Source organism: Thamnophis elegans, chromosome Z (genome assembly GCF_009769535.1).
Source record: "Thamnophis elegans isolate rThaEle1 chromosome Z, rThaEle1.pri, whole genome shotgun sequence".
In the NCBI taxonomy this organism is placed as follows: Eukaryota; Metazoa; Chordata; class Lepidosauria; order Squamata; family Colubridae; genus Thamnophis; species Thamnophis elegans.
In genome coordinates, this window is record NC_045558.1 from 142,556,136 (window position 1) to 142,573,507 (window position 17,372).

Here is a 17,372-nt window from a genome sequence, read left to right on the forward strand (position 1 = left end):
GCATTTTTTGCCTCCTGAAGCCCCGCCCCTTCACCAAAATGGCCTTGCATGGCTTTTAGAAGGCTTTCAGAGAGCTCCTGGGGGCTGGGGAGGACAGAAATGAGTGAAAAACGGGCTGTTTTTTGCTCAATTTTGCCCCCCAGCCCCCAGGAGTAATCTATAAGCCTCCTAAAGGCTATGTGTGCAATTCTTTTGACAAAAAACGGTCCCGTTTTTGCAAAAAACAGGTCGTTTTTGGTCGTTTGGGCAGGGGGCACCCCCCCCAGCAGCATTCTACAAGCCTCCTAAAGGCTATTCATGCTCCTTTTTGGGGAAAAAAGGTGCCATTTTGGGGGGGGGGGCAGCAGCACTCTACAAGCCTCCTAAAGGCTATTCATGCCCTTTTTTTTGGAAGAAAAATGGGCCGTTTTGGGGAGCTTTGCAGAGTGCAAAAACCTTTTTAAAAAAATTGCCTCTTCAAAACCTTGGTGCGTGTTATACTCCGAAAAAATACGGTATGCTGAACGCTGGTTAAACCCTCGCTGGCTGGAGAATTCTGGGAGTTGGAGTCCATAATAGGTCTTAAAGGGGCCAAGGTTGGCAAACCCCGCCTTGGGTGACTCAATATGGAATAGTCGAATTTTATATCATCTGGAATGAAGACTATGAATAACAACTGGATACCTCCCTAGGCTCAAAACAGGACATGGCTTGGCAGCCTTGACCCTAGAGCAATTGTTGCGGGTGCAAAGCACCCCCCTCCCACATGTGCATACATGCACACTTCCCCCACCCCCCACCCCAATGTGCACCGTACCGCTCACCTTCAAGCTGAGTTTGGGAATTTCCTCTGGGAGGGCGGGAGGAGGCCATTTTCACCCTCCCCAGGCTCCAATGGAACATCAAACAACAAAACAGAACAATAGAACAGAACAATGGGCTTACCGGAACTTCCGGAGGCTTTCCTGGAACCTGGAAAGGGTGAAAATGGCCTTCCCGGGCGCTCCGGAAGTCTGAAAATCAGCTGGCTGGCACACACATTCATGCTGGCTCGCTTGCCAGAAGATAGGTCTCCACGTGCCACCTATAGCATGTGTAACATTGGTTCGCCATCACGGGTTTTAGGTCTCCTGCTTGAAGCAGGGGCTGGACTGGTAGACCTCCGAGCTCCCTCCCAACTTCTTGTTATTCTGTTGTTTTTTCCAGTTGTCCCTCCGAAAGCCCCCAGAGCTCTTTCTAAATAATAGGTAGAACTCCAGCACAGTTCTTGTGTAAATTTATACACTGGCATCTATCATCACCTCTTTAGTTGTCTCGTCCTGGCCAATTTTCCATGGGAACTTGGCTGTGGGTCCGAGGTCTCCAAACGTGGCGATTTTACAATTTGTGGACTTCAACTCCCAGAATCCCTCAGCCAGGCTAGGGAACTCTGGGAGTTGAAGGTTTTTTTTTTTTTTTTTAACTTTATTTGTATGCCGCCCTTTTCCCTGAGGGGACTCAGGGCGGCTCACAATTCAGGGGGAGGGAAGGACAAACAAGTTACAAACATGAAGACAATACATCATTTTAAAAAAGGCACAATAGTCATACTATTCGGGTGGGGTTGAAGTCTTTAGCCCCAGGCCTGTCGGGACAGCCAGGTTTTAAGGGCTACGCGGAAGGTCTGGAGGGTGGTGAGGGTACGAATCTCCACGGAGAGTTCGTTCCAGAGGGTCGGAGCAGCCACCGAGAAGGCTCTCCTCCGGGTAGTTGCCAGTCGACATTGGCCGGCTGATGGAATTCGGAGGAGGCCTAATCTATGGGATCTTATTGGCCTAGTAGAGGTAATTGGCAGTAGGCGGTCTCTCAAGTCCACAAGTCTTAACATTACCAAGTTTGGAGGCCCCCCTGCTTGTAGATCTTTTGAAACAGCGAGGCCTGAAGGGAGAGAGACAGATTGGCCCCACTTCCCTGAGGGTCTCCCCTCACCATCTGCACATAAACAGGTGGAGCAAGGTGGTTTTCTCCCCCTAAGATGTCTTCTTCTCCAAACCAACCTCCACCAACTCTCTTGACTCCGTCCACAGGAGCGCCCAAATTGCAGATCTGCAGCAGAAATTGCTGGACGCCGAGACCAGCGACCGGACCAAACAGCGCTGGGAAAATATAGCCACCATATCAGAAACCAAGTGTGCCGTCAAGTACCTGATTGGTGAAGTAAGTTTGGGGTGGGTGGGGCTACAGAAATGGCATCAGGGCCTTCCTTGCTGGCTCGCCTGTCCTCAAGATGTTGCCGCTTGATACCTTCAAGAGGAGGTCCAAAGATAAGAGGAGGTGGGGAGAATCTCCCCTAATGTCCTCTCCTTGTGTTTTTCCTTGCTCCTGAAGTTGGTGGCCTCCAAAGTCGAAAATGGGAAAGTAGAAAACCGCCTTCAGCAGAGCAAAACCACCTGCGCCGACGTCCATAAGATGCTTCTGGAAGAGCGGAAGGGGGCTGCCGACATGGAGGCCGAGCTGGAGAGGCAGCTGGTTCAGATGGAGCAAGAGAACCAGGAGAAGGTACGGCCTGGACTCCAACCACCCTCGCTTTCCAGAAACACTGCATTTAGGTAGTGCGGTGACCCCACAAAAATCACCTCCTTTTAATGACCCCATCATCCCTTGCGGGGTGGAGTCTGGGCAACTGAATGGAGCTATGTGTTCACTGGCCGGATGCCCTTCCCTGTCGCCAGGGCAGAGTTTTATTCAGCAGGTGCAATCTCATTGTGCCCAGAGAGAGAAATATCTGACTCTACCTAGGATCGAACTTAACACGTCCTGATTGTGAGGTGAGAGCTCCACCTCTAGGCCACCACACCACTCAGTGACCTCTACTTGATGATGGATGGATGGCCCTCACTTTATGAGCACGGTGGAGACCCCAAATTCTGTTGCTAAGCTGGACAATCAAAATGAGCTTTCTCCCATTTCACGGCCTTTCTTGCCGCAGTTGTTAAGCGAACCACTGCAGCTGCTGAGTTAGCGCAGGCTGACCTCAGTTTAACAACCGTTCCTTTAGCAGCTGTTCAAAGTTACGGCGGCACTTAGGAGCCTTTTTTTTACACTTAACTACCATTGCAGCATCTCCGTGGTCACGTACGGTAACGCTTGCCAACTCACTAGCGTTTATAACTGTTGCCACATCCCGGGGGTCACACTGCAACCTTCAGATAAGCAAACTCGAAGCGGGATTCACTTAACCGTGTCAGGGTTCCAAATAGCATCCAAAGTTAAGTCCAAGGCAAAGGATTCCTCAAAGTTCCAATTTATTTAAAAGAGCCATGTTGGCACATCTGGGAAAACCCAAATCTGAAAGCTTCCAGGTTTTCCCCACCCACTTGAAAGTTCAAGATCCTTCCCCCACAACCCACAATTTCATCACAGGGTCCAATCTTCCACTGCCACAAAGGCAAAGTCCATCTATCCAGGGTTGACTCAGCCTTCCATCCTTCCGAGGTGGCAACCTTCCGAGGTGGGTAAAATGAGGACCCAGATTGTTGGGGGCAATATGCTGACTCTCTGTAAACCGCTTAGAGAGGCCTGAAAGGCCTATGAAGCGGTATATAAGTCTACTGCTATTGCTATTGCTATCCAGTTCCGGCCAGGTGCAGAGACAAAAATGACCTAGGCTTTTTAAGAAGAATGTTGTTATGGCTACATGTCATCCAACTCCGTATAATCCCCCCCTCCCAATTTCCCACAGTCCACCCATCCAGTTCCAGCCAGGTGCCGAGATAACGAAAGACCTTGGTTTTCTAAGAAGAATGTTGTTATGGCTACATGTCACCCAACTCCGTATAATCCCCCTTCCCAATTTCCCACAGTCCACCCATCCAGTCCCGGCCATGTACAGAGATAAAGAATGGCCTTGGTTTTGTTAGAAGAATGTTGTTATGGCTACATGTCACCTAACTCCGTATAATTCCCCCCTCCCAATTTCCCCACAAATGAATAGTAGAAAATGTGGCAGGCCTGAAGTCCCAAAAGAAAATATGGCTTTTAGACCTGACACTGCAGTGATTTGAGTGAACAAGTGTGGCGAGGACAGTCACAAAAGGAAGGGAGCTAAAATTCACTCAACACTTTGCCACCTGCATTTGGGTGCTTATTAAGTCAAGTGTTGTAGTGGCCTAGAGGTGGAGTTCTTGCCTCACAATCTGGATGCTGTGAGTTCAATCCTAGATAGAGGCAGATATTTTTTCTCTCTCTGGACACAAGGAGAATATATCTGCCAAATATAACTCCGCACTGGCAACAGGGAAAGGCATCCGGCCAATAAACACTCAGCTCCATTCAGTTGCCCAGTCTCCACTGAAGATGATTGTGAGTATTAAGTCAAAGTAATAGTGTGGTTAGGTGAATCGGTCTTCCACTTCCCCGGTGAGTCTGGCACCCTTAAGAACCAACACCAACACTGGCTTGGAGCTGGGAATTCTGTAGGGGAAAGCTGTGGATCATGGGACTTCCAGTTCCTTCTCTCCCCAGTCGCTGCCAATTCTCTTTCCTGTCCCCTTGATAGATTCTCTACCTGCTCAGCCAAATCCAGCAAAAGGAGGAATCTGAAAAAAAGCTGGAAATCTCGACTTCCGAACGGGAGGAGCAGCTTCTGGAACGCCTCCAATTCCAGGTAAAGGTGGGGGGGAGGCTTAAATCCAGGGAGGGGTGAATTTCAGGCCAACAGGATGCAGATACCCCTTGATTTGCTCTCCGCCGAGGTTTGAGGGCCTGAGGATTCCTTTGTCGGTGGAAGAAAGAAAACAGGGACCAGCCAGCATGGAGGGCTCTGATTTAGTTGAGGGGACCCTTGGTGCTCTCTGAGCTGGCTGATTTTCTTGCAGACGTTTCATGACCCAACTAGGTAACACCATCGGTGCTAGTGAAGAGTGCTGTTTATATTGTGATGACTTACTCTGTCAGTTTGGGGCCGTTTACTAATGGCTCTTTGGCAGTTTCTTGATTGGGGTATTGTTTATTTAATTGTTTGTCTGGAGTTAATCCGTGTTGTGGCCTAGCAGCAGATTCGAGCAGTGAGGAGGTTGGGGAGGAAGATGGGCCAGTCCTGGAGTCTGGGGAAGGCTCTGAGGAGGGCTCTGTGTCGGAGGCAGAGAGGGGGCCAGGGCCGTCTGACAGTTATCAGCTGCCTTCGGAGTCAGACATCAGTGAGGCAGAAGAACAGCTGGGGCCTGTTCCCAGTGTGTGCATGCGCAGAGTGGCCAGACGAAGGGAACAGCTCTCTGTCTTTCTCTCTCTGTCTCTGTGTGTGTATCTCTCTCACGCGTTCCACCTTTCTGCGTGCAGGAAGAAGAACTTGCAAAGCTGAAAGAGACCTTGGAGAAGAACCAGGAACTCAGCGAAGAGCTGGAAGCCATCAAACAGGTAAGTCCAAGGATGGCTTCACCTGTCATGACAGATGACCTCACTCCTTGCTGGCTCACACAACTCCTCTTCCTCCTCCCCCTTTCCTCCCGCAGAACTGCAGGATTCTTCAGGCTGCCAGTGGACAGAAGACTTACAAAGTAGAGTCCGGCTTTGGAGATGTTTCCGAATCTCCTTTTGATTACATCCCTCCCAAGGTGGGTGTCCTCTTGGGGGGAGAGGGGGGGAGTTAGAGCCTCCTGAGGGAGAGGCTGGCATCACCCCTCCTGTCCTGTTGGCCAGCTGGTTCGGCAAGGTTTAGAAATAGGGAAATTATAATATTTTCCTTGGCCCTGTAAACTCTTAAAACAGCAGCCATGTACTGCTCCCCACTTGAAAGCAACCATGTTAGTTAAAAAATCTGGAACTCTTAAGTCCACATTATTATTATTTAGTAAATTTATTTGCCACTCATCTCGCCCCAAGAATTCCCCAGTCAGCATGCTTTAAAATGGGTGTACTTCAACTCCCAGAATTCTCCAGTCAGTTTGAGTCAAGATGGGTGGACGTCAGGTCCCAGAATTCCTCAGCCAACATGCTTTAAAATGGGTGGACTTCAACTCCCAGAATTCTCCAGCCAGCCTGCTTTAAGATCCGTGGACTTCCACTCCCAGAATTCCCCAGCCAGCATCTTTTAAGATCCGTGGACTTCAACTCCCAGAATTCCCCAGCCAGCATCTTTTAAGATCCGTGGACTTCAACTCCCAGAATTCCCCAGCCAGCATCTTTTAAGATGGGTGGACTTCCACTCCCAGAATTCCCCAGCCAGCCTGCTTTAAGATCCGTGGACTTCAACTCCCAGAATTCCCCAGCCAGCATCTTTTAAGATCCATGGACTTCAACTCCCAGAATTCCCCAGCCAGCATCTTTTAAGATGGGTGGACTTCCACTCCCAGAATTCCCCAGCCAGCATCTTTTAAGATGGGTGGACTTCCACTCCCAGAATTCCCCAGCCAGCCTGCTTTAAGATGGGCGGACTTCAACTCCCAGAATTCCCCAGCCAGCATCTTTTAAGATGGGTGGACTTCCACTCCCAGAATTCCCCAGCCAGCCTGCTTTAAGATCCGTGGACTTCAACTCCCAGAATTCCCCAGCCAGCATCTTTTAAGATGGGTGGACTTCCACTCCCAGAATTCCCCAGCCAGCATCTTTTAAGATGGGTGGACTTCCACTCCCAGAATTCCCCAGCCAGCCTTAAGATGGGCAGACTTCAACTCCCAGAATTCCCCAGCCAGCATCTTTTAAGATGGGTGGACTTCCACTCCCAGAATTCCCCAGCCAGCCTGATTTAAGATGGGCGGATTTCAACTCCCAGAATTCCCCAGCCAGCATCTTTTAAGATGGGTGGACTTCCACTCCCAGAATTCCCCAGCCAGCCTGATTTAAGATGGGCGGACTTCAACTTCCAGAGTTTTCTAGTCATGATGATGGACTTCAAGTCCCAGAATTCCCCAGCCAGCATGTCTGGCTGGGAAATTCTGGGAGTTGAAGTCCACCCCTTTTTTAAAGTTACAGAAACTTTAAGAAAAGCCATCTTAGTCTGTAGCTCTCTGCTCCAAAAGGCTGTCTAAACTAGCCATCCAGAATATTCTTTGCCCTCCCTTCAGCTTAATCACTCAGATTTCTTGCCGCCTTCTTCAGCCAAAGCCTCGTCGGATGACCAACGCAAAGCCGAAATCCGACATGAGCAGCGAAGAGTCGCCCTCTGAATCAGGCGACTCGCTAGAAGAAGCAGAAGACGAGTGGGTGCCAGCCAAAATTCCCCGAGGCATCAGGAAGAGCATTTTAGGGGTATGTGAGCGATGGGGGGGGGGGATCATTCCTCTAGTTTCCAGAAGACTGCTCCTGAATATGGAGGCTCTCTTTTTCGGTCTTAGCTAGCAGCCGTTGAGTTGAATTCCTTTCTCTCCCGACGGAAGGCAGAGAGGCCAGCTTGGTCTCTAAGCCCCTTCCCTCCCGGATATGAATGGTAGATGTAAATGAACATAAAAGGAAGGACTTCAAATGGACACGGTGCGCGTGAGCTCACGGGAGTGAACTCCAGGGCTCCGTATTACCCGGAGGGAACGAGATGATTGGCAGGATGCTAAACTTTGATCAATAGGAAGAATTCCCAGAGGCTGGAATTCTCTTGCGCTCCAGGTCCTTGGGATCTTCTAACTTGGTCTCGATCCCTTCCTTCTCTCCCTCCCTCCTTCCTTCCCTTTTTCCTTCTTCTGTTCCTTTATTTCCTCCTCCTTCCTTCCCTCTTTCCTTCCTTCTTCCTCCCATTCTCCCTTCTTTCCTTCCTCTTTTCTATCTTCTTTTCTTCCCTCCTTCCTTTCCTTTTTCCTTCCTCTTCTGTTCCTTTATGGCCTTCCTCCTTCTTCCCTCCCTCCCTTCCTTCTTCCTCCCTCTCCCTTCTTTCCTTTTTTCTATCTTCCTTTCTTTCCTCCCTCCTTCCTTCCCTTTTTCCTTCCTCTTCTGTTCCTTTATTTCCTCCTTCCTTCCCTCTCCTTCCTTCCTCGCTTCCTTCCTTCTCCCATTCTCCCTTTTTTCCTTCCTCTTTTCTATCTTCCTTTCTTCCCTCCCTCTCTCCCTACCTCCTTCCCTTTTTCCTTCCTCTTCTGTTCCTTTATTTCCTCCTCCTTCCCTCTCTCTCTCCTTCCTCGTTTCCTTCCTTCTTCCTCCCACTCTCCCTTCTTTCCTTCCTCTTTTCTTCCTCCCCTCCCTCTCCCTTTTGTATAACGTTAGAACTCGGTTTCATTCTTTTTCTAGTTTTTTATCCCACCTTTTATTCCCACATGTAACTCAAGTTGAATACAACTAATATTCCCTTATTGTTTTCCCCACAACAGCCCTGTGAGGTGGATTGGGTTGAGAGGGTGATAGGCCTAAACTGACCCAGTCAGTTTTCATGCCTAAGGTGGAACTAGAACTCACCATCTCCTAGTGATTGGCCAAAAAATCACAGTTTTTCATGCCCAAGCTGAAACTAGAACTCTCTGTCTCCTGGTGATTGGCCCAAAATCACCTAGCCGGCTTTCATGGCTAAGGCAGAACTGGAACTCAACCATCTCCTGACAATTGGCACAAAGTCACCCAGCCGCCCAGATTTCAGGCCTAAGGAGGGACTTTCCGCCCATCTCTTACTGATTGGCAGAAAGTCATCTAGTTAGTTAGCTTTCATGCCTAAGGTGGAACTGGAACTCACCACCTATTGGTGATTGGCCCAAAATCACCAGTCAATTTTCATGCCTAAGGTGAGACTGGAACTCTGTTGCCTGGTGATTGGCCCAAAATCACCTAGCCGGCTTTCATGGCTAAGGTGGAACTAGAACTCAACCATCTCTTGACCATTGGCCAAAAGTCACCCACCCACCCAGACTCAGGCAAAAGACAGGACTAGAACTCACCAACTCCAGGTCTCTAAGCCCTTCTCTTCGCTCTTACACTGGCCCACCCCTCCTTGTCTTCTGGCCTCGGGGGAGGGGAGGGAATAGATCCCAGACCTCATCATCCCTGCCGGATCTTTGTTGTGGCCCACCTGGCAATAGACTTAGACAGTGAGGAGGTTGGGGAGGACCATGAGCCAGTCCTGGGGTCTGGGGAAGACTCTGAGGAGGGCTCTGTGTCGGAGGCAGAGCTGGGGACCAGGGCTGTATGGCAGTTATCAGCTGCCTTCGGATTCAGACATCCATGAGGCAGAAGAACAGCTGGAGCCTGTTCCCAGTGTGCGCATGCACAGAGTGGCCAGACACGAAGGGAACAGCTAAAGAATAGGGGTTGACTTGGCAATAAGGCCACAGGTGGACGGTGAATGGCCCCTCCCAGAGGAAGTAAAAGAGAAGCAACAGGGGAGTGGAGTTTGCAGAAGTTCGCTTCATTGGTTCGGGACTCTCCAAGACTCTTGGCCAAGTTTTGCAGATCTTGGGCTGGCAGCTCTCCAAGCCAGATAAGGTCTGTGACCATAAATCCTCCCTCGAAAGACTTTGCTGGATGGAAATGAGAGGAATTCACCTTAGCTTCCTAAACAGGGGTTTTCGTTGGGACAAGGAGTCTGCTCCGGGATTTGGTGAAGCCTCAGTCGGAACAGTCTTGGTGATGGTTTTCCTTTCCTCTCCCCTCACCGTCCTTTCCTGGTGGGGTGTTTTTCTCTCTCCCTCTGACTTTTCTCCCGGGTCGTCGTCTCCTCTCAGTGCACCTGCCGAGGCCGCTGCGGAAACAAACAGTGCGGTTGCCGAAAACAGAAACTGGCCTGCTCGGAGGATTGCCGGTGCGAGGAAGAAAAGTGTCGGAATCGGGACGATGTGTTCTCGGTGAGTTCCTCCCCACCCACCCCCTACCCCGGCGGTGAAACCTTCTTGCTCTTCTTCCAAGCTCGCCTGCAGCATCGCGAGAGGAGATGTTGCAAACCTCAGAGCAGGGCAGGCAGCTGGTCATTTGCATCCTTTTTAGGAAGTAGTTGAAACATTTGGGCGCTCTGCTATGTCCCCAGGATCACCTGAGTAGTGCAAATGTCAACTCATAAAGCATTTGCATGTTTAAGTTTAAGTTTTATTTTATTTATATGCCGCCCTATTCCCTAAAAGGGACTCAGGGCGGCGAACAACTTAAACGGGAAGGGGAAACATACAAGTACAAAACAGACATTTAAAATAACCAGCAACCGCACCTGTCGAGAGGGGAAGGGAGCTCATCAACCCCAGGCCTGCCGACATAGCCAGGTTTTAACGGCTTTTCGGAAAGCAGGGAGAGAGGCGAGGGTCCGAATCTCCGCGGGGAGTTCGTTCCAAAGGGCCGGAGCTGCAACAGAGAAGGCCCTCCCCTGGGTCGTAGCCAGATGGCATTGGCTGGTGGATGGAACCCGGAGGAGGCCAACCCTGTGAGATCTAATGGGTCTTTGGGAGGTAATTGGCAGCAGGCGGTCTCTCAAGTACCCAGGTCCAATACCATGAAGGGCTTTATAAGTAATAACTAGCACCTTGAAGCGTATCCGGAGACCGATTGGAAGCCAGTGCAGCTCGCGGAGGATAGGTGTAACGTGGGTGTATCGAGGTATACCCACAATCGCTCGCACGGCCGCATTCTGGACAAGTTGAAGTCTCTGAATGCTCTTCAAGGGCTGCCCCATGTAGAGCGCATTGCAGTAGTCCAGTCTTGAGGTCACGAGGGCGTGAGTGATTGTCTGTTATCAAGTTGCCCTGGTGAGAAAAGGGGGGGGGAGCGCTAGAGTCGGATCTCCGATGACTACAGCCAGCTTGTGAGACGTGCACCTCCTTGGAGAATGTGATTTATGGCACAGACTGAGGGGAGGGAAGAAACGGGGGGCAAAGTTCAGCCATAATTTAAATGAGGTCAGATCTGACTGCAACGGGGCATTGCCGGAACGGTGTGCCTAATGAACGACTGGTTCTCTTTTGAAACTTGGCTCGAGGCTCATGAATTAATGAGGGCATCTTTCGGGAAACCTGACAGCAAATTGATTCCCGGAGTCTGCAATTGTTTCCCTCTGGAAATCCATTCCCACACCACCATTCCAAGGGTCGTCCTCCCAAATTGCAAGGAATAACCTTTGAAAGGAATATTTATGACCTTATCTAGCTTAGAAAGCTTCCATGTCAATGTTTTCCAAATGCAGGGAAAGACTTGGCACAGAGTCTCTGAGATTCAGGGACAGATCTTCACACTCCTTGAATGGACAAATTGTTTCCTGCAAAGCCCCCTCCCCTTTGGCTCCTCTTTTATTTCCTACAGGCAGGGCCATTCACCATCCACCTGTGGCTTTACTCCCACGTTGACCCTGATTTCTCAGCTGTTCTTTTCTTCTGGCAGCTCGGCGCCTGCGCACACTGGGAACAGGCTCCAGCTGTTCCTCCGCCTCACTGCTCTCTAGCGCCAAACAGCCTTAACCCCCCCCCCCACCCCCTTCTGCCTCTGTCCGAACCTTCCCCAGAATCCAGGACTGGCCCATCTTCCTCCCCAACCTCCTCACTCTCCGAATCGGCTGCCAGCTTCCCTGGCCTCTGACAGGCCACAATTCACTGATGACGTTTTCTAGTTGGGTCATGAAACGACTTCAAGAAAACTATCAGCTCAAACACCACCAAGGACCCCACAGTACTCCTACTCCTCCTCCTCCCTGTAAACCCCACTCCCTTCTAGCACTAATTACATTCTCTAATTAAGTGGTGAAACATCTGCAAGATTGATTGATTGATTTGATTGATTTATTACATTTATATGCCGCCCTTTTCCCCCGAAGGGGACGCAGGGCGGCTCACAATTCAATCAGAAAGCTACCAAGGACCCCACAGCCTTCCTCCTCCTCCTTTACTTTCCTCTCTGTAAAGCCCACTCCCTTCTAACACTGATGATGTTACCTAGCTGGGTCATGAAACGCCTGCAAAGAGAACCACCCGGCTCAGAGAGCACCCAGGACTCCTCCTTTCTCCCCGCGCTCCAAATAATCTCTTCCATTGATCTCCCGGCACGCAGCTCCCATCACCCCACCCTCGGTGCATCGGCTGGGAATGATGGAGCTGCTTCTACCCTCGATGCCTCCGGAGGTCAATCGGCGCTTGAGGTTGTGGATTTGCTTTGGCCAGAGAAAGGGGCTAACCGAGAAGGGTCTCCAGACTTCCCCTCCCTTGGTCCAGCTTCATCCGTCTAGAAGGGAACGATTGGGCCAGCGCGACGCTTGACCTGGCTAATGCCTGCCTGCCTTTTTTGTTTCCCTCTTAGGAGGGGATACTTGGTAACAAGCTGATGGATGTTCAAGACCGGACATTCAGCCTAGAAGACCCCACCCAGGTGACCTGCGGGGACACGTTCTTTGAGCCTCCCGCCATCACCCCCACCAGAAAGGTACAAATGTGTATTTGATTACGCATGTGATAACAACAGCTAAGATTGTATTTGCACAAAACTGGAAAAGCAAAAAGATTCTTACAGAAGAGAAGGTGATTAGGAAAATATCGGAATAATACAATACAATAGCAGAGTCGGAAGGGACCTTGGAGGTCTTCTAGTCCAACCCCCTGCCTAGGCAGGAAACCCTACACCGTTCCAGACAAATGGCTATCCAGCATCTTCTTAAAGACTTCCAGTATTAGGGCGTTCACAACTTCTGGAGGCAACTTCTGTTCCACTGATTAATTGTTCTAACTGTCAGGAAATTCCTCCCCAGTTCTAAGTTGCTTCTCTCCTTGATTAGTTTCCACCCATTGCTTCTTGTCCTGCCCTCAGGTGCCTTGGAGAATAGCTTGACTCCCTCTTCTTTGTGGCAACCCCTGAGATATTGGAAGACTGCTATCATGTCTCCCCTAGTCCTTCTTTTCATTCAACTAGACATCCCCAGTTCCTGCAACCATTCTTCCTATGTTTTAGTCTCCAGTCCCCTAATCCTCTTTGTTGCTCTTCTCTGCACTCTTTCTAGAGTCCCCACATCTTTTCTACATCGTGGCGACCAAAACTGAATGCCGTATTCCAAGTGTGGCCTTACCAAGGCGTTATAAAGTGGTATTAATGTGTGGAAACAAACAGATTAACCCTGGCAATTAAAGAGAAAGAACAAACCGATTATTATACTATATGGGAATCGTTTTATCGATGGTTAAAGAACAAATATAAGAATTGGTAAAATATAGAAAAAATTATCAATAGAGTTAACATAATTGAGTTGTCAGGGTTCCAAATAGCATCCAAGATGAAATCAGAATCCGAGGCAAAGGGTTCCTCAAAATTCCAATTTATTAAAAAGAAAACCATATTGGCACATCTGGGAAAAACCTGAATCTGAAAGCTTCCAGGTTTTCGCCACCCAGTTGAAAGTTGAGGATCCTTCCCCAACACCCACACGTTCATCACAGGGTCCAATCTCCCACTGCTACAAAGACAGATTCTATCCCGCCAGGTGCAGAGACAGAGATGACCTTGAGTTTCTAAGAAAGAATGTTGTTATGGCTACATATCACCCAACTCCCTATAATCCCCACTCCCACTTTCCCACAGTAGAAAGTGCGGCAGACCGGAAGTCTAGAAAGAAAGAGATGGCTTGCAGGCATGACAGAATCAAGGATTGTTATAGTATTAAACATTTAAGGTCTTGGCATTAAGCCCAGAATAGATTAAAGAATGAAAATGATTGTCAATTTTAAATGTTATTGCATAAAATATTTGTACCCAGGCAACACTAATGGAAGATGGGTTGTTTTTTTTTTTTAAATAAAATAAAATGAAATTAATTTTTTAAAAAGGAAAGGTACAGAGGCCATCAGGGTGGGATAAATAGATGCGGGGGGTCTTTGAGTTTTCACGGGGGGAGGCTGTGGCTTTGGGGGAGCAGGGAGGGGGCCATTGTTGAAGCAAGCCAGAATTGGACGCTCAGTGGCCAGCTAGTGACTCCTTTGAAAAATAAGAAATGCAGGTTGTCCTCGGCTAACGACTGTTCATTTAATGCCTATGTATATATTGATTGATTAGCCTTTGGGACACCTCTTCCTTGGAGGAAGCCGATTACCTGGACCACTTCCAGTCCGGCTTCAGACCTGGTTACAGCACAGAAACCGCTTTGGTCGCATTGACCGATGATCTCTGGAGAGCCAGGGATGGAGGCCATGCCTCCATCTTGGTTCTTCTCGACCTCTCGGCGGCTTTCGATACCATCGACCATGGTATCCTTCTGCGACGACTGCGGGAGGTGGGGGTGGGAGGCACTGTTTTGCAGTGGTTCTCCTCCTACCTCTCGGACAGGTCGCAGTCGGTGTTGGTCGGGGGACAGAGATCGACCACGAGGCCCCTAACATATGGGGTGCCGCAGGGGTCGGTCCTGTCCCCCGTACTATTTAACATCTACATGAAACCGCTGGGCGAGATCATTCGGAGGCACGGGATAAGATACCACCAATATGCGGACGATACGCAGCTGTATCTGTCCGCCCCGTGCCAACTCAATGAAGCGGTGGACGTGATGAACCAGGGTCTTGAGGCCGTTAGGGACTGGATGAGGGCTAACAAGCTTGTACTCAACCCAGAAAAGACCGAGTGGCTGTTGTGTTTCCCTCCCAAAAATTTGGTTAGTGTTCCAACGCTCAGGCTGGGGGGCCAAAATTTACACCCCTCAGACAGGGTTCGCAACTTGGGAGTCCTCCTGGATCCACAGCTGACCTTTGATCACCATCTGTCGGCTGTGACCAGGGGGGCATTTGCCCAGGTTCGCCTGGTGCGCCAGTTGCGACCCTACCTGAATCGGGAGGCTCTCACAACAGTCACTCGCGCCCTCGTGACCTCTAGGCTGGAATACTGCAATGTGCTCTACATGGGGCTCCCCTTGAAGAGCATCCGGCGGCTTCAGCTAGTCCAGAATGCGGCCGCGCGAGTGATTGTGGGTGCACCTCGGTTCACCCACATAACACCTATCCTCCGCGAGCTGCACTGGCTACCTGTTGATCTCCGTGTGCGCTTCAAGGTGCTTCTTACTACCTACAAAGCCCTTCATGGTAGTGGATCTGCGTACTTGGGAGACCGCCTCCTGCCAGTCACCTCCTCTCGACCCATAAGATCCCACAGATTAGGCCTCCTCCGAGTGCCATCTGCCAGCCAGTGTCGGCTGGCAACTACGCGGAGGAGAGCCTTTTCTGTAGCTGCTCCGACCCTCTGGAACGATCTCCCCGTGGGGATTCGTACCCTCACCACCCTTCAGACCTTCCGCACAGCCCTCAAGATCTGGCTATCCCGCCAGGCCTGGGGGTAAAGACTATAATTTGCCCCCACCCGAATGTTGAATGAATGTTGCTTGATCTTAATTATATATTGTGCTTTATGTTATTGTATGTCTTCCCTTCCCATGTAAGTTGTTAGCCGCCCTGAGTCCCCTCAGGGAAAAGGGCGGCCTATAAATAAACGCAACTACTACCAACTATCTAAGTGCAGAGTTCCAGAAACAAATGATGATTGAAATGTGATAAAATACGATTTAAGAAGGAATTAGAATAACATACAATTTAAAATGAAATTGGAATAAAACACAATTTAAAATAGAACTGGAATAAAATATGATTTTAAATGGAATTGGAATAACATACTATTTAAAATAAAATTGGAACCAAATACTATTTAAATGGAATTGGAATAAAATATGATTTAAGATGGAATTGGAATAACATACGATTTAAAATGAAATTGGAACTAAATACGATTTAAATAGAATTGGAACAAATGAAATTGGAATCAAATACAATTTAAAATGGAATTGGATAAAATGTGATTTTAAGAGGAATTGGAATCAAATACGATTTAAAATGGAATTGGAATAAAATATGATTTAAAATGAAATTGGAACCAAATACTATTTAAGTGGGAATAAAATATGATTTAAAATGCAATTGGATAAAATGCAATTTAAAATGGAATTGGAATCAAATACGATTTAAAATTTGAAATTGGAATAAAATACAAGAGTGACCATTCAAAATTACGTCACCCCCAAAAAGTGATTTACGACCGCTTTTCACACTTAACATTCGTTGCCACATCCTGTGATCAAAATTCAGACACTTGGCAACTGTTTCAGATTTATGACGGTCGCAGCCTCCTGGGAGTGGGTGGGTGTGTCATGCGAGCTCCTTTTTGCAACCTTCCGACGAGCAAAGTCAAAGGGGGAAGCCCGATTCGCTTAACAACCGGGCTACTCACTTAGCCACTGCGGTGATTGACTCAAACAATTGTGGCAAGGAAGGTTGTAAAAGCAGGGCTCTCTTTCCTTGATGTCTCGCTTAGCGATGGAAATGTTGTCGTCATAAGTCGAGGATCCCCTGTAGGAAGGAAGGGATGAACGTCCCCATCGGGCGAGCAAAACAGGATGCCCTGATGCTCGTAAGCTCGACGGGCGGTCCTCAACTTAACGACCGCCGTTGAGATCCAGAATTTGAGCTGCTCGGCCAGACGGTTGTTGATGGGTCACACTGGCTTTGATGACAGCCGTAAAGTGAGTCGCGGCTGTGCGATCAGGCAGTCATTGAGCGAATTGCGTAACAATTATTCCCCGTGGACTCAGGTCTCCTCTCTCCCCCTCCCACCAGGCCCTAGAAGACACGATGCAGCTCGAAACCTTGGCAGCCCCCCAGGGCAACCCTCAACCTTCGTTCCCGCCCCCGGGAGCCTCGGAGGGTGCCCAAATCCTGAAGAAACGCCGGAAGCGGCTTCTGAGTAACACCAGCCGCTTCTTCTCCGGCTGCACCCCGATCAAAGAGGGCTTCACGGAAGAGAAGTGAACACACACACACACATACCGTTTCCTTCTTTTTAATGTACAAATTACTCCTTTTTTGATGTATAGCTCAATAAAGATTATGTATAGATTCATTATTAACGGTTTGCTAACTATTCATTGGGTAGCAAGGTCTTTTCTTTGCCTCCGGGCGCGAACCTAAGACTTTGGGGGTTTCCTCGAAGCCGACGGAAAACTGAGACCCCCCCAGCGTGGCGCTCTGGAAAGCGAGGAGGGGAGGAATAATAGGAAGAGCCCTTAGACTTATATACCGCTTCACAGTGCTTTTACAACCCTCTCTAAGCGGTGTACAGAGTCGGCCTCTTGCCCCCTCCCACAACAATCTGGGTCTTCATTTTACCGACCTCGGAAGGAAAGACGGAAGGCTGAGTCAACCTTGAGCTGGTCAGGATCGAACTGCTGGCAGTGGGCAGAGTCAGCCTACAATATGCACTCCTCATCACTGCACCAAGATGGCTTCCTCCTTCCCATCTTCCTTTCTTCCTTAACAATAGACTTATAAACCACTTTACAGATTAACAGTTGGAAGGGACCTTGTAGGTCATCTAGTCCAACCCCCTTACAGTGTTTTACAGGACCTCCCTAAAGCGCTTTACAGAGTCAGCCTCTTACTCCGCCCTCCCAAACAATCCGGGTCCTCAATTTACCCACTTCGGAAGGCTGAGTCGACTTTGAGCCTGGTAAGATTCGA

The 17,372-nt window shown here is 49.2% G+C and overlaps 1 protein-coding gene across 1 annotated transcript in view; it reads left to right on the forward strand.

Annotated features, from left to right (window-relative positions):
• Positions 1-16,984, forward strand: part of KIF4A (kinesin family member 4A) — a 47,236-nt gene extending 30,252 nt beyond the window's left edge. The window contains exons 23-31 of the mRNA XM_032237322.1: positions 2,046-2,175; positions 2,347-2,517; positions 4,517-4,624; positions 5,296-5,373; positions 5,469-5,570; positions 7,054-7,203; positions 9,591-9,710; positions 12,136-12,258; positions 16,473-16,984. Coding sequence (XP_032093213.1) covers positions 2,046-2,175; positions 2,347-2,517; positions 4,517-4,624; positions 5,296-5,373; positions 5,469-5,570; positions 7,054-7,203; positions 9,591-9,710; positions 12,136-12,258; positions 16,473-16,664 — 1,174 coding nt within the window. The 3' untranslated portion in view covers positions 16,665-16,984. The remainder of the gene's footprint in view (positions 1-2,045; positions 2,176-2,346; positions 2,518-4,516; positions 4,625-5,295; positions 5,374-5,468; positions 5,571-7,053; positions 7,204-9,590; positions 9,711-12,135; positions 12,259-16,472) is intronic.
• Positions 16,985-17,372: the final 388 nt, after the last annotated feature.